This window comes from Bipolaris oryzae (assembly GCF_000523455.1).
Source record: "Bipolaris oryzae ATCC 44560 unplaced genomic scaffold scaffold_112, whole genome shotgun sequence".
NCBI classification, from domain to species: Eukaryota; Fungi; Ascomycota; class Dothideomycetes; order Pleosporales; family Pleosporaceae; genus Bipolaris; species Bipolaris oryzae.
This window is the reverse complement of record NW_006911388.1, coordinates 39,396-62,236: the sequence shown is the minus strand read 5'-3', so window position 1 is coordinate 62,236 and position 22,841 is coordinate 39,396. Positions and strand designations below refer to the sequence as shown.

The window sequence follows — 22,841 nt, the reverse complement described above, 5'->3', positions numbered from 1 at the left end:
ATAGACAGAACACACGCCCACACACGCTCGTGGGGTTGCACGCCCATATATACACACACGTGCTAGCCTGTCTTGTCCCCTGTGCTGATAGACGATATCGCCATTTCTCCACCAAGGCGGGCAATTTACAGGACCCGTAATGGGTGGATAGGCAAAATTGCCGTATACCACTTACACACGCACATACACATGTACGTACATAATACATACGGATACCAAGCTCACGTGTGCGCGAAGACCTGCCGAGGCCTAGCTTGCACCTGCACAAGAGCTTAATCTATCCAGCCGACCATGGCGATCGTTCCAATCCCCGGCCTTTGCTCTATCAATCCAACACACACATGACGTTCAATATACGCCAAAGGAATGCCGCTCCTCAGCCGCCCTCGTAAAGGATAAGCACCATGGTTTATCGTATTGTAATACTAACGCCCACTCCGTTGTGTCGGCGCAACCCCCCATTACTCTTGCCGTGACACGATTGGCCGACTCGGACCTGATCCTGCATACATTATCACCACGGTTAGGAAAAACTAGAAGGAAAAGAAAAATCTGTCGTGGACTCGGATCCTCCTCGGTCGCATCGCAAAGCTTATCTTACGCCTCAGTGGTTCTGTCATGTCTTGTCACTGGGTGTGTGTGTGGGCGGTGGGCGCCGATGTTCCTGGTGCTGGAGGGGCAAGCCAGAGACGCCTTGTCCGACGCCCATGTCTTGGGGGCCCAGAGAATATTCCAACATGCGACGACGCGGTGGATCTCTAATGAGCGGCTGCGAGTGCTGGGGCGAATGGGCGAATGGTAGCGCGGATGGTGTGCTTGGCCAAGTCGGCGGTACTGGCTAAGACCCCAAGCTTCCAGCCATTATCTTGTTCTCGCGGGCTAAGCGGGCGGCGAACGGCCGTGGCATCCATACGCCCCTGCTCGGTCTTATCCGATCTCTGTCGTCTTTTTTTTCTTCTGTTGCATATCTCAACACCAACGCTCCCTGATATCGGCCGCGAACGACCGTGGTTGGCTGGCTGGCCCAATGGCACCATAGAGCGACCCGCAAATAGCCGTCTTCAGGCCCTCAGCAACCTGATACCACGACGAGGGCATGCATGGCCCGCACACCCATCCGCCGGGTCTAGAGAAGCAAATGGGACGGTGGTAGTGCATCTAGGCGGTGCTTGGGGGGGTTGGTAGCGGGGTAGCGGTGCCCTCTTTTAGGCAGGAGATAAGAGCAAGGCCATGCCACCTGGGCGCCACCGCGAATTGTTATCTTGCACGGGGCAAGCTCTCTTGTCCTCCAGCTTGCCAGTGGTGGTTAGCAACTTGGCGAGGCTTGAGTAGGCCGTACCGCCTCGGCGATGCAGTGCGAAAACAGCTTCGTGCCGCTCCATTCACTCACGCGCCGATTGCCCTCTTGGGGGTCCCAGCCGCGGTGGCAATGCCCGCTGTGCTGATGCCACATACCGCGACACTGTCAATACGCCGCTAATCCTTGCTCCAGCGTGCGCGCCTTCCTCATTTGGCCTCAGCCTGGGGAGCACGACGTTGGTCCCATCATTTACGTGCTCTAATTAAATACACCTTCACTCGGCCATTTCTCACCCCTTCTGCTTCTTCAGGGCCTCCTCTCTCTCCCGCTCTTCCTCACTGCGACAATTCATATAGCTGCCATTGGCTGCTCTTCGCAACAGGCCCAGATTCCCCGGTCACTCTCTTCCACCATCGCCTACCATGCCTGTCGGCGACGCTGGTGAAGTCGTACGTCCCACCCTCAAAATAAATTGTCCCATCGCAATGGCGCCTCCCTAACACGTTTTTACAGCAAGCCGTTGGCTTGGACCCTGCCCTGGTTGACGCCTCGGGTGACCCCACACGCCAGCACCCTGAGCAACACACTGTTGGCGCCCCCGCCTACCTTCACTCTGAGGGAAAGGCCACGCTTCAGGATGCCTATCTCTCAGAGGAAGATGACTTCCCCACCGAGGAGGAGCTCGCTACCCTTCCTCGTGTCCCTGCCAGGATCCCATGGAAGATCTTCACTGTATGTTTCTTCTCACACTGACCGCACGTGAGAGCCCACGCTGACACAATGGACCAGATCGCCTTTGTTGAATTGGTCGAGCGCATGAGTTACTACGGTACCGTTGCCGTCTACTCCAACTACATCGCCAAGCCCCTCAAGACTCCCACTGGCGCTGCCACCCACCCCTCCGATGCCGAAGCCCAGCCTGGTGCCCTAGGCATGGGCAAGCAAGTTGCCTTCAGCTTGACCACTTTCAACGCCTTCTGGGTCTACGTCTGCCCTCTTTTCGGTGCATGGATTGCCGACACCTACCTCGGCCGTTTCAAGACTATTCTCTACTCCGTCCTTGTTGCTGAAGTCGGTCACCTTATCCTCGTCGCTTCCGCCGCCCCCTCGGTCCTCAAGCACCCCGACACTGCTCTCGGCGTCTTCATTCTCGGTCTCATCATCATGGGTCTCGGAACTGGAACTTTCAAGCCCAACATTTCTCCCCTCATTGCCGAGCAGATTCCCCAGGAGAAGATGCGTGTTGAGACCCGTGGCACCACTCGCGTCATCGTCGACCCTGCCGTTACCACCACCCGCATCTACAACTGGTTCTACTTCTTCATCAACATTGGTGCGCTTGTCGGTCAGATCAGCATGGTTTACGCTGAGCGATACGTTGGTTTCTGGTTGGCTTACTTGATCCCCACCGTCATGTTCATCATTGCCCTTCCCGTTTTGCTCATCTGCAAGAAGTTCTACATCCTCCGTCCCCCGAGCGGCAACGTCATGGGCCCTGCTTTCAAGCTTCTCTTCAAGGCTCTTGGTGGTGGCTTGGTCGCCAACCCCATCACAACCTGGAAGAACTGGAACAGCGGCAACATGTGGACCGCCGTCAAGCCTTCCACTCTTGGCGCCAACAAGCCCAGCTGGTACAACTTTGATGACGCCTGGGTCGATGAGGTTGCTCGTGGATTCGCTGCTTGCTCCGTCTTCTTCTGGGTCCCCATCTTTTGGCTTGCCTACCGCCAGATGGACTCTAACCTCACCCAAATGTGCGCGACCATGAAGCTCGGTGGTGTCCCCAACGACATTCTCTCCAACCTTGACCCCATCGCCATTATCATCATTGTAAGTTGACTCGGCGCTACTGATTGCGAAAATGTTACTAACCTAACCTCAGGTGCCAATCATGGATACCATCGTGTACCCCTTCCTCCGCAGGCGTGGAATCCGCTTCACTCCCATCAAGAAGATCACTGCCGGTTTCATTCTCGGAGCCTTCGCCATGGTCTGGGCCGCCGTTCTCCAGCACTACATCTACAAGACCTCTGGTTACTACCAGACCCACGACCCCGACTACAAGACTGACATCTCCGTCTGGGCCGTTACCGGTGTCTACGTCCTCATTGCCATTTCCGAGATTTTCGCCTCGGTCACCACCCTCGAGTACGCTTTCACCAAGGCACCCAAGAACATGAGGTCTCTTGTGCAGTCCGTCCAGCTCTTCACCACTGCTTTCTCCGCCGCTCTCGCCCAGGCTTTCACTCCTCTAACTGCCGACCCTCACATCACCTGGAACTACGGCAGTGTCGCTATCATCTCTTTCGTCACTGGTATTGCATTCTTCTTCGCCTACCGCACCATGGACAAGCAGGAAGACACGCTCAACCTGTTGCCCACTGGTCACATTGGCACGGAGGAGCAGGCTGCCGACATTGAGAGGCGCCAGAGTGTCGGCGCCACTGCTGAGAAGCACTAAACGTCTCGCATTGATGTAGATGATGCGAGGTGATTTGTTAGACATTTTACTGTTGAATGCTAAAAAAAAACGACGATATACCCCAAACTCATGTGTTCAAGAAGTGCAATGAGATTGATTGCATGTTTGCTGTCGCGGCTGGCAACATGCTCTATACCTAGTCCCGAATTAATACAAATGTTTGTTCAAAATAAACGCTGTTTGCTATGTCTTGTGAAATGATTACCTTTGTCTCAGACATTGTTGGCCATGCCTTGAAATAACTGCATTTGACGTCCCTCTATTGATTCTTAGGCAGATATATGCTCATCTTCGATCCATGGTCGTCCCCCAACATCTGCGGTCTTGACAGGTGTTGATTGGGGTTGCTTAGGGGGTTATCTCGGTGTTCCATGTCGTGTACCATGGTTGAGCGCTTTGTCGACTACGAGCACCAATGGTACCATTCGCTTTTATCTTGTCGCAATGGCAACTAATATATATCAATACCCCCCTGGCCCCGTCGACTTTTACAACCTTTTGACATCTTCTCACTTCTCAGACACCAAGACAGTGTGCAGCAGCAACGTTTCTCATAGTGACCACACACATACCACAACGACAACGACAACAGCAACAACAACGCGCCAATATGTCTGACACGGATTCACAACGCTGGCCTCACAACGCACTCCTCACAATGCCGTCCGCCACGGATTATATAAAAGTTTTCAACAAGCTCTCTCCACTTTGGAATGAGCAGCTACATCACTGTACAACTCTCTCGGCCTTTATTCCACATTCACGCAAACGCATATCACCGAAGTCTAATACGCCGTACTATCCAAGTCACTATTATTCAGAGATGGCTTCTTTTTCTCCCGTTATGACACCAGGAGAACTCAAGAACTTTCTCGAGGCGGAAACACGAGACAATAGACTCACACAGTCTGCAATTTTCCAGTGCTGGCTACAAGGCGTCGTCGGGACCAACTCATCTATGAGTAACAGTGCAGCAACCCTCGCACTGCAGGACGCGATTATAGTTGGACTCGACGCAGAGTGGTACGAGCACGACTTAACGAAGATAACCGAGTTGGGAGTGTGCATCCTCGATCCTCGGAGCATTCCAAAAGCCAGCAGTAACAGTGCAACAGGACAATCTTCGGCGTGGGACATCCTCGCATCGCTAGAGACACACCACGTACGCATCAAGCCCCACGCGCACCTGGTCAACAAAGACCTCTGCAGCGGATACCCGGAAAACTTCCAGTTCGGAAGCACCACCTTTGCAAGCATCTCGACTGCCCAGGAGATGCTGCGGTCTATCTTTCTGAGGCACGACGAACACAGCTCTCCCCGCCCCGTCATCTTCATCGGGCACGCTGTTGAAAACGACTATGAAGTCCTCAAGGAGCGCTTCAACATCGATGTCCTAAGTCTAGGCACAATCATCACAACCCTAGACACTCAAACCATCGCTATAGAGCAATCCCTCTCCCCCAACAACCGTCTCGTCTCCCTCAAAAATCTCCTAGCGCACTATGGACTCCGAGAGCAATACCTGCACAACGCCGGCAACGACATCGTCACAACCCTCACCACCGCCCTCCTAATGACCCACCCCACCTCCTCCCCAACCCCCGCAGCTCTTTCCTACGCAAACCTCAAACCCCTCCTAACCGCCTTCAACACCGCCTCCTCCCCGCACCGCACTTCCTACGGCCAACTCCGCTACTGCACAAAATGCGACTCGGAACTCCACACGCTACGACATTGCAAGGTATCAATGCTGCACTGCGAGTTTTGCGCCAGAGACCCAGAGCTAGCGGGACAATGCTACACGCATAAAACCGAAAAGTGCGTGGAGAGTGCAAGGAAGAAGACGCCCAAGACGCAAAATGCGGTGCCGTGCGAGCGGTGTGTGCAGAGTACGGATCCGAAGCGGTATAAGGGGCGGGGAGCGTATGGGCATGAGAGTGAGGAGTGTCCGTTTGAAGGATAGAAATGTTGATATTTTAACTTTTCATGTTTGAGAGTCTTTTTTGGAGCTGTTTAAGGGGGGGAGGGGGGATTTTTTTGGTTTGTTTGTTGTTTATTGTTTTTTTTAATTGGTTGGGGATATATAGATGGTACTTTGAGAGTACACATCTAAGAGCCAGTATTCCCCCCCCCCCATTTTCTTTTTTTGTTTTTTTGGTTTGATAGATGAAAGTAGTTAGCGAGGCGTTACAATCTCCCCCTCCCTTGAGATTTCCTTGAATTCAAAGAAGAAGAAAAATTTACTCAAAGTTAAAAAATAAAGAACTTTTCTTTGCATTGTGCCTAATATTGTGAGATCAAAGCAAACATCACGACGCCCGCATAACCCCCTCCATCCACGGATACACTGTAGCATTCGCCTCGGGATACCCCATATGCAGTCTCTCCCTCAAAAACCTCATTTCCTTGGGACTTCCATATTCCGCCAGCAACATACTATCCTCGACGGGCATACACCCATCCAATACGCCATTCACCAGCAACAACCTACAACTTTGCATCCCCGCCCCTACAACCGCCACGCCCTCGCCCTTGCCCGTGACAAGACTAAACTCATCCTGACACTTCTCCATCACCTCCTCAAACGACGCATACCCGTACTTTTGTCTGTAAGCCTCTTCGAGGCCAAAGGGGTACTCATGCTTCTCCACCTGCGCCAGCCACTCCCGTCCAATGTAGTGATGTGTTCCAGCGCCGTGTCCCACGCTGCCCACTAACTTCTCACGATGCGTGTGTGCGAGACGGATGGCGTAGTAGCCGCCTGCACTCAGGCCCCACGCAAGCACCTTTTTGGCATCGAGATAAGGGGTTTGGGCAATCCAATCCAAAATGCTGGAGAAAAGACGGTCAGAGGATAAAGGGTCACGCCTGTTAGCGGGGCAATCGACGGTTGTGCCGGGGATGTCGCACAGGACGGTGGCCCAGCCGCGGTTTAAATGTTCTTGGGTGCGTTCGGTGTTGTCGGGGCGGTGGCCGTCGAGGCCTGTTATCAGCAGGACCGTAGGAAAAGGACCATCACCCCCGGGTTTTCGAACGTAAACGGGGATTTGGGGCCCGTCACCGTTGGAGGCGTGGGTATGCGGTATGGAGATGTCGAGCATGGGCTCGTCCCAGAGTTTGGTGCCGCGGAGGTAGACGCTTTTTTGCTCTTCGAAGACCTGCTTCTTGAGATCTGTGCCGATGTAGGGGAAGCGGGAGAGTCTGTAGACGGCGTTGGCGTTTAGGTATAGCTTTCTTGCCGCTTCTTTGTCCTTGGATTCCATGTCTTGGGCTTCTTTGGCTAGTCTTTGGGCGGTGGGGAGAAAGGCGTTGGTGTATGCATCTTCGTAAGGATCGTTGATGTTGTTGTCGATGAGGTGCTTGAAAATGGGCTCAAAATCCTCAAACTTTCCGTCGTGGAATGGATAGACGCCTTTGGTACAGGGAAACTTCCAGCGTTGTTCCCATAGTTTTTGGATGCTACCGCGGTGACCGTACTCCTTTGTGAAGAGATCACCCAAAATCCAAGTTCCGTCAGGCATGGTGTGGAAGAATTCGTAAATATATTGAAAAACAAAAGACTAGAGCAATGTCTCAATCGCCCTGCATAGAGTGATCCTTTGCTCGTATGGCTGTATAAAGTATCATGTTCGGCGTTGGCGGGGCCGGATTGGATTGACTCGGCCCGGACGGGCCCCCAAACGGGTTTCAAGACCCAACTTTAAAAGAGTCTTGGACGTTACAAAGTCACCAGTTAACTCTTAGAGGTGGGAATTAGTGAGAATTTCTGATCCGCGCTAGCTCAAGGATACTCCTCATTGTCCTCCTCGCTAGCCTTGTGCTTCACATATTCCCTCAACACTTGCACAAGCTTTGCTCTCCCGTCTTTTCTTTCAAACACTTGTGCATGGTCCACGGTAGGCCACCATATAGTTTCCATACCATGGCCTCTCCATTCAGAGTCTTTCCAACTATAATCCTCGCCCTTGAGATCGGCGTTATTCAAATACTTGCCGACAGTCTGAGTGTCGACAATAAGATCCCGTCCACCAAGGCTCACTGTCACATCCCGACCTCGCAAATCCTCTTTCCAAAGAATATTCTGTGCCCAGAAAAAGTGTCGTGCTAATGTATGTGCGACCATCATGTCGGTTGACGCAAAGTAGTACAGCTGATGTTCGTTTGCACCTCGCGGATGACGCGCTGTAAAGTTGTATGCAACGTCTGGAAGGTGTAGAAGAAATGTGACTGGGTCGATGAAGACCATGGGCCCAATCTTTGCAGCAGTGGCAGGGTTGTGAATGAGATGCGTGGAGATCACAGAGCCGTAGGAATGGCTAGCAAGGACTACTTTGTCGAAGCCATGACGCTCAAGGATCATATCAATCTGGCGACACATCTCGTCTCTGCCAGGCATGGTCTCAGTGATGCGGAAGCTAATGGGCATAAGTTCGATCGCAATAACACCGACTTGACCATCCTCGGCTGCAAGTGGATCGTGCTTGTTGATCTCGGTCAAGAACTCGATATATGGGTGTAGGCCGATACCAATTCCGTGGATGAAGAGAATAGGTAAGCGTGTTCTCGAGGTATGTGGCCTATACCAGTAGCTCAGGTTTCGAGCGGGTGAAATGTTACGTGTAGTAAGACTTTTTAGGCGTGGTGGAAAGACAGCCAACGTGTTGCGGATATGGGTGCGAAAGTGCATGAAGCCAGCATAGCGCAGACGAACGGCTGTAATGGTGTCGACAAGCATCACGATCTGGCCTGATCAGTATCTCACTCATAAGCAAAAAACAAAACAATCTGCAAACATACCATGTACCACAGAAACGGTCGGTGAGCCATGTTCACCTGGTCAATAGTCAAGCGCAGGCTCTTTGCGCTGCCCATACCAGGTGCTAGCTTCCGCCCCAGCATCGTTTCAATACCATCGGCATACTCATTCAACTCGTCATCTTCTGAATGACTCTGCTCTGGATGTGCCTGCCTCCTCTTCATGCGCTCATCGTCGCTTTCGGTACCACGATTTAATAGCGCCCACGCGAAAAACTCGCGCACATTCTCTCGTCGCACCTCTCCGGGCCTAGCGCCCAGAAACCATCTGCTGATGTAGTATTCTGGGTGAGGAATTTTATCCCAGCATCGCCAGAAAAGTTCCTTCCTGTCTTCCTGTGGAAGTAGCGGGGGATGTTCTGCTGATGCCTGGAGCGCGCGCTTGCGGGGTATGTACACCAGAAGCCAAAATGCCGTCTCGATGGCGCTCCATGTTAGCAAAAATCGACGAAAGGCCGTATGAGGAGGCTCGGCGATGCTGAATGAAACCCAGAAAATGCTGAAGGGCGTGATAGCGCGTAACCCCAAGATGCACGTCCGGATGAATATGTACTTTGGTACCGTATGATCGATCATGATCGTAGCGAACGGTGCTCGAGACCGTTCTCAACTTGCCCGCAGTCTCACAAAAAAAAGGTGAGGAGTTATTGTAATACCGCAAACATGTTGGTTGTTGATAGACGGGAACTCGACCTTGTGCAGGCACCGATGACGCAGGCACTTGCGTATCTCTTACTTAGTCAGCTTCACCCTGTCGTCATCTGATCATCTCGCATATCATTATCTTAATGATTGCTGCCTGAGAATATGACCAATCTTCTCCTCTAGTGATCGAACGCTGATATACAAACAAACAGCAACTCCTTCTACGCCTGTCCGAAACGCCTCAGATCTTCTAAATAGTCTAAGAAGACCGGTCTGATCCATCACGTGACGAATATCCACCACCTGAGCCACGACGATACCCACGACGTTTGCGAAATTTGCTGCTAGATTCGTTCCCAGGTCGTTCCCTCCAGCTGTCTTGCCATGGTTGTTTCCCGTGGCCTTGGTGAGTGGCCTGCCCATCTGACTTCCCAGAGTGCGAAACCTGACTGGGCGAAAATGGAGGGCGATGGTCTTTACCGCGCGAATGGGGTCGACCATGGTCGTCAAAGGAGGATTTTTCGCGGGAAGGTGGCCGACCGTGGTCACCAGAGGAGGATTTGTTGCGCGAAGGGGGTCGATCGTGTTCGGAGGAGGAGGATTTCCCCCGTCGATTAGATCTCTTTCCCTTTTTCTCGGCTCGTGCCTTCGCATCCCTCTGCCGCCGTTCAACTGCTTTGTTCCTGGCAACACACATGCAATGTGCTGAGATGTGTTCTTCGCCGGGTTCGAGTTGGCACTTGTTGGCCTTACACTCGTCGCAGTGAAGATCTGTCGCTGTGCAGGCGGACTTCATATGCCCGGATTGACCACATCTCCAACAGTACTCTTCTACACCACCAATCGATTTGAAGTTGGTGACGCTATACTGCTCGATGCCAGTGGCCACCTGGAGCATTCTATCCTCCGGGTGGTTCCTGCATGTGTGTTCACCAAGCCCAATCTGAAAGGCGCAAATCAATGTGCGGCCCGCATCATTGGCCGCGGTGTGGGGGTCACTATGCTCAAACCAAAGATTTTCCACAAGTCGCCTCAGTCCAATCTGTTCCTTGCGGGGCATGTTCCAACGGTTCCTCTCTCGAGCGAGAACCTGGGTATCAATGTATCGGACCACCGTGCCAAGAGGGTCCATGTCAAATCCGATCGCTTTGTCCTTCAGATTGTTCTTGTCGTGGCTAACATCATGGCCCATGACGATAATGGGATGATTCCCTTTCAACCCAGGAACGCCCTTGATAGGCTGTACAAACAAGTCGTGCATTATCTGGCGTGCTTGAGCAAAGGTGACAAACCGGCCTTGTCCAAATCGGTTGCCAAGTACCCCTCGAGATTGTGGGTTCTGGTTTGGCAAATGCGATGTCTCTATCAGCCGGAGCAAGTAAAATTGTACTTGCTGCAATAAATGCTCTCCGAAATCTCCGAAATCTCCCCTATTCACAAGCGACACAACATCTTGACGGGAAAAGGTAGCGATACCCACTTCGGTCGTCTCTTCCGTGTTGCTGGACCAGTGCTCGCAATCCAGACACACCACAATGATGTGGTCGGCAGCTTCCCGTGCAAAATCGGGAATGTCGGAGATGTGGTTCATCCCAATGCAGTGCTCCCACACTTGGAGATCTGTGAGTTGATCAAAGCGGTTTTTGAGTACTTTGATGGCAGCATCTTGCTGTTGCTGCGCAGTTACTGCAAAAGGAATGTCCGTTGGCGAATGCGTCGGCTCGGCATTATGGGACGTAGTGAATGCGGTGTCGATAGCGAAGGTGGCTTCCATGACGATCTATAATAAATATAACCGTCTGTAAAAGTAAGGCTCCAGGCGCTGGAGGCGTAACGATGTAGCTACTCAGGCTGAACTGGGACTGGAAAGAACCGCCATCAGCTTGCGCTCACAAACAGAATATCGAAGTAAACAATATGGGAAGCAGTAGAAAGTGTAAGATACTGCAAGCCCGGGTCGAAGTCAACTTGGTAAACAGATGGGTAGTGGCGAAGCGGGGTTGGTGAAGGTGAATGCGCGGGGGCCTCAGATCGATGAGAGTAGTGAAAGGCGTTGAGTTTTCCCATGAAACTGGCTTGAAGAACATATTTTATGACTTACAGGTAGCAGTTCGTTTTGGAAGAAGATTTAGCGTTTGAGTCGAGTGTTGTGCGTAAATTTGCTATCGTGGCGGCTGGCCGTACGCAAGCCTTCAACATACCCTTGCTCTTTTTTTCTACAAATGAGTTCTCATCACAGTACCCTACGAATTGTATGTCTCTCAATTTTCTATATATAACAAGGAGACGACATCACGTTTTCCTTGTGGGTACCATTCCTGTTAAACCATGGTTCCGAAAACTATAGATTGACAATGCCAAAAACGGTGTTGATGAGATTTGCTAGATCAATATTGGGGAAAATACAAGGCATGGTAATGTCTGCCTAGATGGTATAGGATTGTCCTATTAGAGTAGCCGGATATCTAAAAACTACGGCTGTAGATCAAGTTTACATTCCGGCCAGTGAATCATCCTCGCTAAACACTTCTTCAACACGAAACTAGCGCTTCGTAATTCAGTTGTGTTCAAAAAGACATGAGAGCGGAAAATGTCATGAATAGGTAAGGAAACGCGCGCTGACGGTGTGCACATGGTTGATAGGCTACACTGCCTGAGGTGAAACGAGTTTTTCAAGGAAGCCAGGAAAAGTGAATGTGAGAGCGCACAAAGATCGCACATGGACCAGTGAATTACAAGAGCTTACCAAGTGGGTCTACAGTGCTTATGGTGACCATAGTTCGCTCACTATGCTCAGTCTTTCCATCACCTCTGGGCATGCACATATTTCACGATTCCTAAATTTCGACCAAGAACTTCTTTTCCTACTCTCCCTCAACCAAGGTCCACTCGAAACAACAAGTACCGTTCAAGAAAAAGTGCAAGACAGTCCTCGGTCAACAACACATCATGGGACATTTCCATTCCTCGAAGCCCCCCAGCGCATCTACACGCGACCAAGTTCTGGCTCCGCCCACCGAAGAATTCCCAGCCTCGTCGATTGGCGACCTGCAAGTCAGTGAACGCATGCAAGATGTTGCACACTTCTTCCAGGGAATGAGCCATACAGAGATGCTCGAATTTTGCTTGGGATTTGAGAAGCCAAATACTCCGGTACTTGCTGAACACGTTGTGCTCATTGCAGTGCAGTGTGGTGAGTTGAGTAGAGAGCGCCCTGCACTGCTGGATATTGGAATACACACTGTCAAACGCCGAGACATGCAGGAGAAATGTGCATGCCCTGGACCGCACAGCCTGAACATCGTTCGCAACGCATCGTACCATCACATGTGTATACAGGATAATGCGCGTTATGTGAACCTCCTGGAAGTTGCTCTGGATTCCCAGAAAACCTGTTTTGGGCGTACGCGGTTTATAGACGGAAAAGAAGCCAAAGTTGTGCTAGAAAGCTTCCTCCGACAACCCGTCGAACCGTTGCCAACAGGAGAAGAGTATTGTGCTGTTTCAAACAAGTATCTAGTCCCGGGTGCCTGTCCCATTGTCATTCTACAGGACGGCACATGGCAGCGCCACGCACTACTCAATACTCTCGGTCTTGAACAAATCATCGGAGAGAATACTGTATCAATGATAAGCACGCTGCAAATTGCTCGCGAGATGGGCTTTGGCTGGCGCGACAAGGCTTTGACACTGGGGCAGCTCGCCACCGATCTCAAGATCGACTTCCCTGAACACCGGAGCGCTGCCGACTTTGCTGCGTATACCCTCATCACTTCTATACAGATGGTTATGCGCCCAAAGATACCACTTGCAAAGCAGCCGATTCAGTCTGTCATTAACGTTGCAATGCTGCACAGCCAATGCAATCAACCGTTATGGGGCAACGAGCACTATTGTTCAAGGTGCGGACAAGACGATCACAGCCGCAAAGGTTGCTGTGTGATGCAGATTATAAGGATGTGTTCCAAGTGTGCTAAAGCAGAGAGGCACCCGGCTGCGTGGTCTCATGTGGCGCAAATGTGCCCCTGGTAAGGCCGCTCGTCATTGCCCAGTCGGTTGGGAAGAAGCAATATTCATGGTTTCGGAGATGGGGTTCCGCTTCTAGAAAGGTATGTAGTAATAGCATTTGTATAAAATCAACCCGTCACTGTTTTCTGGACGATGCCTGCACCTTCACATGTGAACATGGGGACAGCACCAACCGTTTGTGGCGCTGGGCTGAGACTGACATGTTGCGTTTGCGGGATGAGATCATCAGTACCAAGCCACATGTGGCGGCAGCAGCCGCGCACCCTTCTTCCACACCTCCAGGGTCACAACCTGTCACTTGTCCTCTACAAAACCTTATTCGCCACAGCGCATTTTGGTTATCTCACAGAATATCCATATACGTACACCGACAGTGCGTTTTACTCTGTGTCGACCTGTTGTGCCTGATACAAGGCTGGGGTCTCCACACCTGCTTTCCCCGCATCCCACCTTGTCAGGCCATCTCCACGTGTTCGCGACTCAAGTCTACAAAGTACCTCTCGGCCATAGGCCGTTGGACCTCCAATATTACCACCACACCAATGTCAAATCCCATAACCAACGGCGACAACGGGAGCGCTAGCGCTCCCCGTGATCATTTGAGTAACTTGCCCGAGGAAATCTTGCTCCAGATCTTCGAAGCCGTGGGTCGCAATGCCAGGCGCGACCTCTGTAGTGTGTCGCGCGTCAACAAGAAATGCCATCGCCTCAGTGATGCCATTCTCTACAAGAGTATTCTTTTTGATTCGCCGGAGCTGCATCTCACCTTTAGCGAGTCCCTGAGTCGGCGACCCCGACGCGGCTCTGCTATTCACGAAATCAAGCTCTCATACCCTTCTTCGGAACTGTCGCAGCTGGCCCTCGATGCACCAGTACATGGCTCGTATCTCGACCCCAAGCGATCAGACAGCCTTTCGCGGACATTGTCTATCATGTCGAATTTGGAAAAGTTGGATATCTCAGTACCAGATGTGTTGTTACATGGCATTGGCACCTTGTTCAACGGTCCGTTCGATCTCACTTGTTTGAAGACGTGTTCGCTATTCTATCAATGCGCCAATGATGCATACTGGGACCTCCGCGAAAACATTCACATATTCGCCCATCCGACTCTTGAGACTTTGACCATTCGACGAGCGAAGCTAGACGAAAAGGGCTTTGACCACATCGAGCGACCCCACATGACAGCGCTAAAGCATCTCCATTTGATCGAGTGCGACATAAACGATGATTCGCTTGGCGATCTCCTTGAACTTCCCGAGGCGCTTGAAGAATTCGTCATGACGCAGACAGAAGAGCCAGAGCCAGAGTTGGAGGAGAGTTCCGATAACGTTGGGGACTACATCCTGGCTGCACAGTCGCAGGCCGAGTTTCTGAAGAGCATTACAATCGACCACCCAACACTTACTGGACGCAAGGTATTACGAATGAGAGAGTTTGCGGCACTGGAGACCCTGCGCCTGAACTGGGACTATCAGCTTTTTGGAAAATCGTCTAAGCGGCCAAGGCTTCATTCAGTCGGATTACCGCCAGTCATGGAAACGCTCGAGTTCTTCAATGATCTAGGAAGCGACAATGAAGTTACGGATCTTTTGCTAGCCACGATTGAGCAAAAAGACATCGTTGCGAGGAACTGGAAGAAATTTATCGTAGTCGAAGGAGAGAATGGAGTTTCTCGCGAAATCAAGGATGCATGCAAGGCAGCGGGACTTCAGCTGGACATCATCGGAGCCATGGATGAGGATTCAGACGAAAATACAGACGAGGACTCAAACCACGAATCAGACAACGATTCAGATGACAATTCAAATGACGACTCGGATGAGGACAGCGAGTAATTTTGGAGGAAAGTCGATCTCCGACAATATCCGCCTAAACGTGTGCGCCGCATGACCCTGGAATACCTGTTCACACCCGACCACGTGCTTTTCAGCAAAAGCCTCGCCGTATCAACTACGGAACTCACCGTTGTCAACCATGCTTCAGATCGCATCAGAGTCGTTGGTAATGCAGCTACGCATCATTAGCAAGACCTGTTCTACTACCATGGTGTCACTTTGCAGTGCCAAGAGGTTGTTGGACCAATATTCCGAGGACTTTAAGCGACATTCGTCACATAAGGCCACATCAGTACAGCTTCCAGGAATGACGATTGTAACCGAGAAAGCACTCCAAGTCAAGGCCATAACAAGGGAGCAGTCAAACCATGCGACCACACTATGTATACCTGGTTATCCGGTTTGTGAAATCGGTCATATCTAGGTCGCGAGTAGATTGTACATGGCGAGAAGGGGTTCTCGGACTCGCCCCAGCATTCATCTGTCACACATCCCAGGGCTATTTGAGGCATCTTCCACAGCAAACACAAGTCACCGGCAGCGTAGAGTCGGACAGTCTATTTCTCACTGGCAAGCTACAGATCAACTTCGAAGTACATTTCTTCGTCTAGTCCCTGAAACTCATCAAAGCGGAGGAGGTAATTTCCCATCAAGACCAGCCCTGGTTAGAAGCATTCTTAAACCTAGAAATACATGTAGATAAGACAAGATAAAAATTACCAATTAGATACCTCAACCACTAAACCCTCCACACACGCAAACAGGGGACTCCCGTCCTTCCATCTCCTCTTCCTACTGCAAAACAAGCGTATACCTCCCCCTGACCACAACCTTCCCTCGCGTCCTCCCTCTAACCTTCTTCCCTTTCCCACTCGCTTTCCCCCGTCTCCTCCCCCTCTTCTCCTTGCTACCTCCTGCTGAATCTTCCTTCCCAACCTTTCCCCTCCTGCGTAATCCGCTATCCCGCCACCCAGCAACATACATCCACACATGGCGCGCGAGCACCAGCACAACCGTGGCTACGCTATCGGCCTTGAGTTTGATGTGTGTGGCAGGTATGTAGGAGAAGGTGGGTCGTGGTAGGGCGGCGAGAAGGGAAAGGGGGAGGGAAATGATTTGTTTGAGGGCCGTGGTTGTTGTGTTCATTTTTTGGGGTGGGTGGTTGGAGAAGCTAGGGAGAAAGAGAAGAAAGGGGAGGGGGGGAAGTGGGTTTTGTGAGGGAGGGCTGACGTGGCTGGTTGTGAAGCAATGCTTTGTTGGTATGAATGGATGGAAGTTTTTTTCTGCGTGGCGTTCTGCGTATCTTATGGAGCGGTGTTTTTTTGGACATGTAGCCATATATGGCGGTGCGTGGCTTTCAAGATTGAAATAGGGTACCGTTGGTACTGTGGATTGGAGCTTTGGTTGAGGGTTTTGGCAATGGAAGATGGCGCTTTTCATCTGTAAATTCCACGTTTGATGTCTGTGCCGTGATATGCAGCGCCGGCAGGCAGTTCGAGTGGTCTGTCGTTGTCGAAAGTGGGCTTTAGCAAGTCAGTTCAACCGTACTGTCAGCTAATATTACTTGAGTCGAGAAAACTAACTGCTGCGATGTATCCATCAATTTGCTGGGGAGGCAGGGGGCCCAGTCTCCTACCCCCTTGTAATTCCTGAGGTCCACTGTATTGCTCTTGGACATCCAGTTCCTGTGGACGTAATAGCGCTCCTTGGGAGTTGCTTTGCACACCGGCTGGTGCCGTGTATTGGTATCCGATGAACGGTGTCATCTGGTCTTCCTGCATTTTGCGTATGGCCTTTTTGCGCTGTCGTTGTTTTCTGCACATTACGCAGAAGATGACGGTACAAAATGCTCCTACTATCACTAGACAGCCGAGGCCAACGATGCCTCCGATAACGGCGGGTTCCAGATATGTGCGGCGGTGAAGGGGCGCCATATTTCGCGGTAAAGGCCTGTCACGTTTTCAAGCTGGTGTCGGGTTGTTAGTGTACATTGTATCGCATATCAGGAACCTGGGGATCTGGTGTATTTAAACGCCGTTGGCCTGGAGTGGCTATGCAATGCGTTCAAGCCACGAACCTGGCCTTACGCAGCCATTGGCAGGATGTAGTGGAGCGTCGGCGGGTTGTTGGGGGCCTGAATGCCCATCTGCCCATTGTATTTGCCAGGCTTGCTTGAACGGATGTGATATCCAAGGGGCTTGAAAGTAGGGCCGAGAATAGAACAGTAAAATGAGGAAATCCGGGTGCGGATCATAGAAATATAGTCTTGACAAGCAGGCCACGAGGATGATGATGTGGAGGTGCCCTGAGTGTGCCATCACGCCTACCCGGGGTCTACAGCAGTCCCGATCAAATCCATCTTTGCATAAAAGGTGGCTTACACTGAAACCGCCAACTACGTAGAAAGGTACATCCGCTATAACAAGTACACGTGACGATGTCTAAGGGTGGTGGATAGAAGTCGCGAAGCCACTTACGCTAACGCTAAGTAATGGATGACGCGCGATTCGGCCTAAACGAAGATGACGTGCGGCATCTAGCTGGCCGTGTAGATCAAAAAGATATCGCATGCTCGATGTCCTGCGCAGCACCGCTTCTTCCCCTCCATTATATGTCGACATTGACGATGCTGGGATCAATAAGCCCCCATCTGCGCTAAGCTCGGCTACAATTCTCCCAGCCACGGCTGAACTGCCATCACGCGCCAACGCAACCACCCCACCACTACGCATTACTGCCTTCTGCGCCGCACAGTCACACTGCATAGCATCTTGTCGCACTGATCGTAGAACCCTACAATAAGAGACTGCTGCGCGATACTGCCTCAGTCACAACTCCCCAGCACCGGCCATCTAGTTCGGAGTATGCACTCGCCATATCAACATACCAGAAGACGTCAACACTGCAACAAACAAAATGGATGAGGACCTGCGCATGCTCGAGGTATGTGAGCAATGATAACTGACTCAATACGCGCCTCCACTAACAGGAACGCGTTTTACAGGAAGAATATTGCCCGCCAATAGATCCTACACTTCTCTATACCATCTATTCGGATTACGCAGGGGAACCAGATGCCGTTGCCCGCACCAGGGAACTTTTGGAGACCCTGAAGGCCACAGCCGAAGTGGAAGCACTTAATTTCGATCCCTCTGGTAGCAGTGGGGGCGCCGTGCAAGACAGTCCAGACAAAAGCAGCACCGACGCCGATTCGTGGGGCACCCAAACTGTAACGACGGAGCACTCGTCCCTTTCAAACGATTTTGCTTCGCTTAGTGTAAGTGGGAGTTCGGGAAGCCCACAGGAGTCATTCGAGAATGGATACTACAAAGACACGGAACAGTTCGATGTTCCTACCAAGGAACTACTACTCGCCGAGACGTTCCCCGGCTTGCGGCTTGCCCAGGTGACGCACACGCTGAAAAAGTGCGGCTACGATTACGACAAAGCAACAGATGAGCTACTCAATCATGTCTTCTTTGATGATAGCAGGAAGAGCCCTACAGAGGAAGGTCCTATTGCCAAGGGCATTGAAGCCTTTTCAGAAGAACATCATATACCGCAAAAGGGGAAAAAGGGCAAGGCAAAGAAAAGGCAGAAAGTGTCTTTGAATAACCTTGGGGCTGATTGTTTTGTTGAATCAGATGCGCCGACAAACCGCTGGCAGAACACAAGCCGTGACGTGGAATTTGTCACGTCGCGAACGAGCGTTCCAGCAAAGACTGTCTCGTCGCTCTATCATGCGAATGGCGCGTCTCTGTCAGCGACTGTGTTGGCCATTGTGAAAAGAGACATTGAAGCGCACAAGAAGGAAGGGCAGCCAGAAGCTGCGCTAGTACAGGACGCAATTACGCTGAACGAGAATTTTCCTTCGATCGACTTAGAGCATGCCATTGCAGTCGTGCGCCTGACTGCCCCTTCGACCATCAAAGCTAAAGAACTCGCAAAGGCCCTCACCCAACAACCGGCGAGCGAAACGGGCGGCAAAGGGGGCATCAAACTTGATCTGCGATATGCTCCAGTCGATCTGTCTGATCCCTCGGAAGTAACCAAACTGCCTGTGCTTGCGCCCTCTGCCAGGCCGCGCGACGCCGTCTCCACCGCTGCCGCTCGAAACGATGCGTTCACAAAAGCATCCGGCGCTTATCGCAGAGGCAAATCAACGCCGCTCATGAGGCAAGCTGCAGCTTACTATGCGCAAGAGGGCCGTGACCTCAATGCCAACCTGAAAGTTATGAACGCAGCTGAAGCTGATTCATTAGTTTCGTCACAATCAGGACCTACGTACCTCGACCTGCACGGTGTAACCGTTGCGGACGCGACTAGGATAGCAAAGCAACGCACACAGGCTTGGTGGGACGGCCTTGGGGAGCGCAGGATTCCCGAATGGAGCGGTCCTGGTCGGAGAGGTGGAGGCGATGTCTTCAGGATCATCACAGGTTTGGGTAGACACAGCGAAGGCGGCCGAGGTAAACTGGGGCCCGCGGTGTTGAAGACATTGGTAAACGAGGGTTGGAAGGTTGAGGCTGAGCCTGGTGAGTTGTACGTCACAGGTTTGGCAAGAAGAAGGTGAAGTTGAGCCTGGATCTGGAAAAGATGCGTTGTATACAGGCCATTTCTGTGTCAATGTTGTTTCAATATACCCTTGTGTATGCGCAAAAGCGCAATGATATACCAAATGATGAACATTGCTGCAACAACTATTGTGTAAACTAGAGGGCGTTGAAGTTGACATGCCCCTATCCCTATCTTGACATATTAGCGCCGCGCTAAGTCTCCCACCGTTAACTGACCCACACTCGCCTTCCCCGTCCCCCCATTTTTCCCATGGCCATTACGCACGCGAGAACAAATCTCGAAACACCCGACAGCTTGTCGATAAGCTCTTCCTACATGAACAGTCGCAGGGCCAAGGCGCAATCGCCCTCGTGCCTGGGTTTCAAAACCAAAACGCGCGTTTTTTCCCTCCCTCTCGGACATGCATCGCGCCGCGCTGCGTCTACCCGTTTCATGGGGGCTGCGACAGAAACAGCTACACCATTTGTATGCGAAAGTGATTTTTTTGGGTAAGGATGAGCTCGCCCGTTGACAAACGGTGTGTATACACGTTGGTCACGAGGGAGTAATCGCTCAGTACCAGCTCGATGATGTGAGGATTCAATCGATGTTTTCGAGCACTTTACAGCGTGGAATTTGAATAACGCGACAGCAATACGACCAACTCGCTCATCTCGCAAATATGTACAGGTACCAGAAGGATAGTCATCGTTCTATTTACATAGTGGGCCCACTCACGTAATGAACGTTTCGCCCTCAAGGCCTCGTAGTCACAGACTATCCGCATTGCGCATGCCTTGCACCACCTGCACCCGCCTGAGGGTCTGTCCATCCTTGCGCACACGCAACATGACAGCCTCGCAATCGGGATCGCTACCAACATAGCAAGTCAAGGATGTAATAATGGAATAGCCAGTTGGAACGCGTCAACCTTTTGATACCGGACGTGCCCAGCCCGATAGCGGACCCTTGCTCCAACGCAAGAGAAGAACGAATATATAGAAGGCAACTAGAAGTCCACAATTGCTTTTTTGTCATCAAGTCAAGTATTCGATACTCGTTCAGTTAGGCGGTTGCAAGCACCGTTCACACATATACATATATATATCATCAGCCTTGTACATTCTGCTGCTAGCCAGCTTTGTCTTTACTGTTCCTTCACAGACTACTTTCATACATCACTGCCGGACAGTCTTTTTTTCGACACAACTATCTTTTTGAGAAAACTATCACAATACGCTATATTTTACAAACGCCAATATGAAGTTCGACACCAGCATTCTTCTTGCCTCTTTGGCCGCTTCCGCCGCTGCTGCTCCGACTGCTAGGCCCAACAATGTTGCTATTGAGAAGCGCTTTCCTGTGCGTCTACCTTTTGTTTTATCTAAACAGTATTCGGTACTGTGATATGGGCAATCATAACTAACAAATATCTAGGACGGAACTGCCGCCCAGCAACTCCCCGCACACTTCATTTCCACAGTCCGCCGGCTCACAGGCGAGAAGATTAAGACCAAGCGTCAGCTCGATGGTCTCCTCGGTAGCCTGGGTGGCGGCGGCCTTGGTGATCTCCTTGGAGGGCTGACTGGCGGCGGCGGCAACAATAACAATAACAACAACGCTCAGGCGGATTCTGGTAATGCCCAGGAGGACCAGAAGGAGTCTGGCAATAACCAAAATGCCGCTGGCGGTGCTGGTGCCGAGAAAGGTGCAGCTAACAACGGTACTGAGGCTGCTGGAGCTGGAAATGCCGCTGCCAGCAACGGTCAGGCTCAGCTTGAGGGCGAGGAGGAGCAGGGTCAGGGAAATGCCGCCCAGGAAAATGACGCTGAGGAAAATGATATTCAGATTAATGGTTTCGGCGGAAATGATGCACAAGGTATGTCTCGTCTATTCTGAATTTGAAGTCATTTTCTAACACTTCTCAGCTGCTGGACAGCAAGATGCTGGTGCGGCTGCTGCACAGCAGGGACAGGCTGGTACTGCTAACACGGCTTCTGCCCAGAAGGGAGCAGGAAATGCGGATGCTGCTGCTGCTCAGCAGGGTCAAGCACAGGCTGGTAATGCTAATGGAGCCTATGGTCAACAAAACCAGGCAGCTAATGCTGGAAATGCCAATGCTGCCGCTGCTGAGCAAGTCCAAGGTCAAGCTGGCGGTGCTAACAACGCTGCTGCTGCCCAGCAAGGACAGGCAGCTAACGCTGGAAATGCTAACGCTGATAACGCCAATGCCGGAAATGCCAACGCTGGAAACGCAAATGCTGGAAATGCTAACGCTAATAACGCCAACGCGGCTTCTGCTCAGCAAGCCCAAGGCCAAGCTGGTGGTGCTAACAACGCTGCCGGTGCCCAGCCATGTCCTGGCGCTGCTGGCGCTGCTGCTGGCACTGGTAACGCTGGTAATGCCAGTGTAGCAGACGCTCAACAAGCCCAGTCTGGCAACGCTGCCAATTCTGGTACCGCATCTGCCCAGCAGGCTCAAGGTCAGAACCAAGCCGGTTCCGCTCAAGCCTCTGGCAACGCTGCCAACCAGGGCGCCACGGCAGCTGGTAAGGCTGATTCTGCGCTTGCGGACTCACAGGAGGAGGACTAAATAGCTTTGTTCTCTGGTTAGGCGCTGGGTGATAGTGGAGGCTTGGTGAGAGTGAGGGATGGGGAAAGGGGGAGAAGATGATGACAAGGGGGCAAGGGGCAACATGGAAATTGGAAACCTGAGGAAGTAATGACAATGACGAGGCGGTAATGCTACGATATCTTTGGGAAGAACATGTTGTATGATCACCCTTTTTTCTTCTTCTGTTTGCTAGGTAAATGGGAATTGTGAATGGTCTATTGTTTGTTTTGGGGGAATGATTTGGATTGAATCCTTTGTTTGATCATGAAGAAAGTTCTTGTTTTTTTTTGTACAGATAGATTATTTTGAATACGCATGGGAGAGACAAAAGAACACGCGCGCGGGAGGGGGGCGGTGAAGTTGGTATGTAATTTTTGTGTAAGATTAAGATTATCAAATGTATCAAAGGAAGAAATTTCAATAGTAGTACAGAAAATCAGAAAGACACAGTGACGACTCCAAAAAAAGGGGGGGAGGTGAGGGAGGTTGCGGCACCAATAGTTCATTCCAAACGTAGTAGGATTCGTATATACACCATCATCTTCCCCTAATATCTTTCCC

The 22,841-nt window shown here is 51.4% G+C and overlaps 8 protein-coding genes across 8 annotated transcripts; 5 read left to right on the top strand and 3 right to left on the bottom strand.

The window, feature by feature from the left end:
* Window positions 1-1,722: 1,722 nt before the first annotated feature.
* Window positions 1,723-3,761, top strand: COCMIDRAFT_100969 (uncharacterized protein; the record flags this gene model as incomplete). Its single annotated transcript, XM_007691901.1, has 4 exons — window positions 1,723-1,749; window positions 1,814-2,032; window positions 2,090-3,130; window positions 3,183-3,761. The coding sequence occupies 4 exons, from the start codon at window positions 1,723-1,725 to the stop codon at window positions 3,759-3,761; spliced, it is 1,866 nt and encodes a 621-aa protein (XP_007690091.1).
* A 2,330-nt stretch (window positions 3,762-6,091) lies between these two features.
* COCMIDRAFT_7165 (uncharacterized protein) lies at window positions 6,092-7,303 on the bottom strand (the record flags this gene model as incomplete). The annotated part of the gene is made up of 1 exon (XM_007691878.1): window positions 6,092-7,303. One exon carries the CDS (start codon window positions 7,301-7,303, stop codon window positions 6,092-6,094), a length of 1,212 nt encoding a protein of 403 aa, XP_007690068.1.
* Window positions 7,304-7,563: 260 nt separating this feature from the next.
* Window positions 7,564-9,173, bottom strand: COCMIDRAFT_100907 (uncharacterized protein; the record flags this gene model as incomplete). The annotated part of the gene is made up of 2 exons (XM_007691900.1): window positions 7,564-8,523; window positions 8,580-9,173. The coding sequence occupies 2 exons, from the start codon at window positions 9,171-9,173 to the stop codon at window positions 7,564-7,566; spliced, it is 1,554 nt and encodes a 517-aa protein (XP_007690090.1).
* A 3,018-nt stretch (window positions 9,174-12,191) lies between these two features.
* COCMIDRAFT_7162 (uncharacterized protein) lies at window positions 12,192-13,274 on the top strand (the record flags this gene model as incomplete). Its single annotated transcript, XM_007691877.1, has 1 exon — window positions 12,192-13,274. One exon carries the CDS (start codon window positions 12,192-12,194, stop codon window positions 13,272-13,274), a length of 1,083 nt encoding a protein of 360 aa, XP_007690067.1.
* A 539-nt stretch (window positions 13,275-13,813) lies between these two features.
* COCMIDRAFT_28124 (uncharacterized protein) lies at window positions 13,814-15,109 on the top strand (the record flags this gene model as incomplete). The annotated part of the gene is made up of 1 exon (XM_007691882.1): window positions 13,814-15,109. The coding sequence occupies one exon, from the start codon at window positions 13,814-13,816 to the stop codon at window positions 15,107-15,109; it is 1,296 nt and encodes a 431-aa protein (XP_007690072.1).
* Window positions 15,110-16,545: 1,436 nt separating this feature from the next.
* On the bottom strand, window positions 16,546-17,043 carry COCMIDRAFT_100988 (uncharacterized protein; the record flags this gene model as incomplete). Its single annotated transcript, XM_007691899.1, has 2 exons — window positions 16,546-16,632; window positions 16,693-17,043. The coding sequence occupies 2 exons, from the start codon at window positions 17,041-17,043 to the stop codon at window positions 16,546-16,548; spliced, it is 438 nt and encodes a 145-aa protein (XP_007690089.1).
* Window positions 17,044-18,025: 982 nt separating this feature from the next.
* COCMIDRAFT_7159 (uncharacterized protein) lies at window positions 18,026-19,682 on the top strand (the record flags this gene model as incomplete). The annotated part of the gene is made up of 2 exons (XM_007691876.1): window positions 18,026-18,052; window positions 18,114-19,682. 2 exons carry the CDS (start codon window positions 18,026-18,028, stop codon window positions 19,680-19,682), a joined length of 1,596 nt encoding a protein of 531 aa, XP_007690066.1.
* A 1,244-nt stretch (window positions 19,683-20,926) lies between these two features.
* On the top strand, window positions 20,927-22,259 carry COCMIDRAFT_28121 (uncharacterized protein; the record flags this gene model as incomplete). The annotated part of the gene is made up of 3 exons (XM_007691881.1): window positions 20,927-21,028; window positions 21,104-21,545; window positions 21,595-22,259. 3 exons carry the CDS (start codon window positions 20,927-20,929, stop codon window positions 22,257-22,259), a joined length of 1,209 nt encoding a protein of 402 aa, XP_007690071.1.
* Window positions 22,260-22,841: the final 582 nt, after the last annotated feature.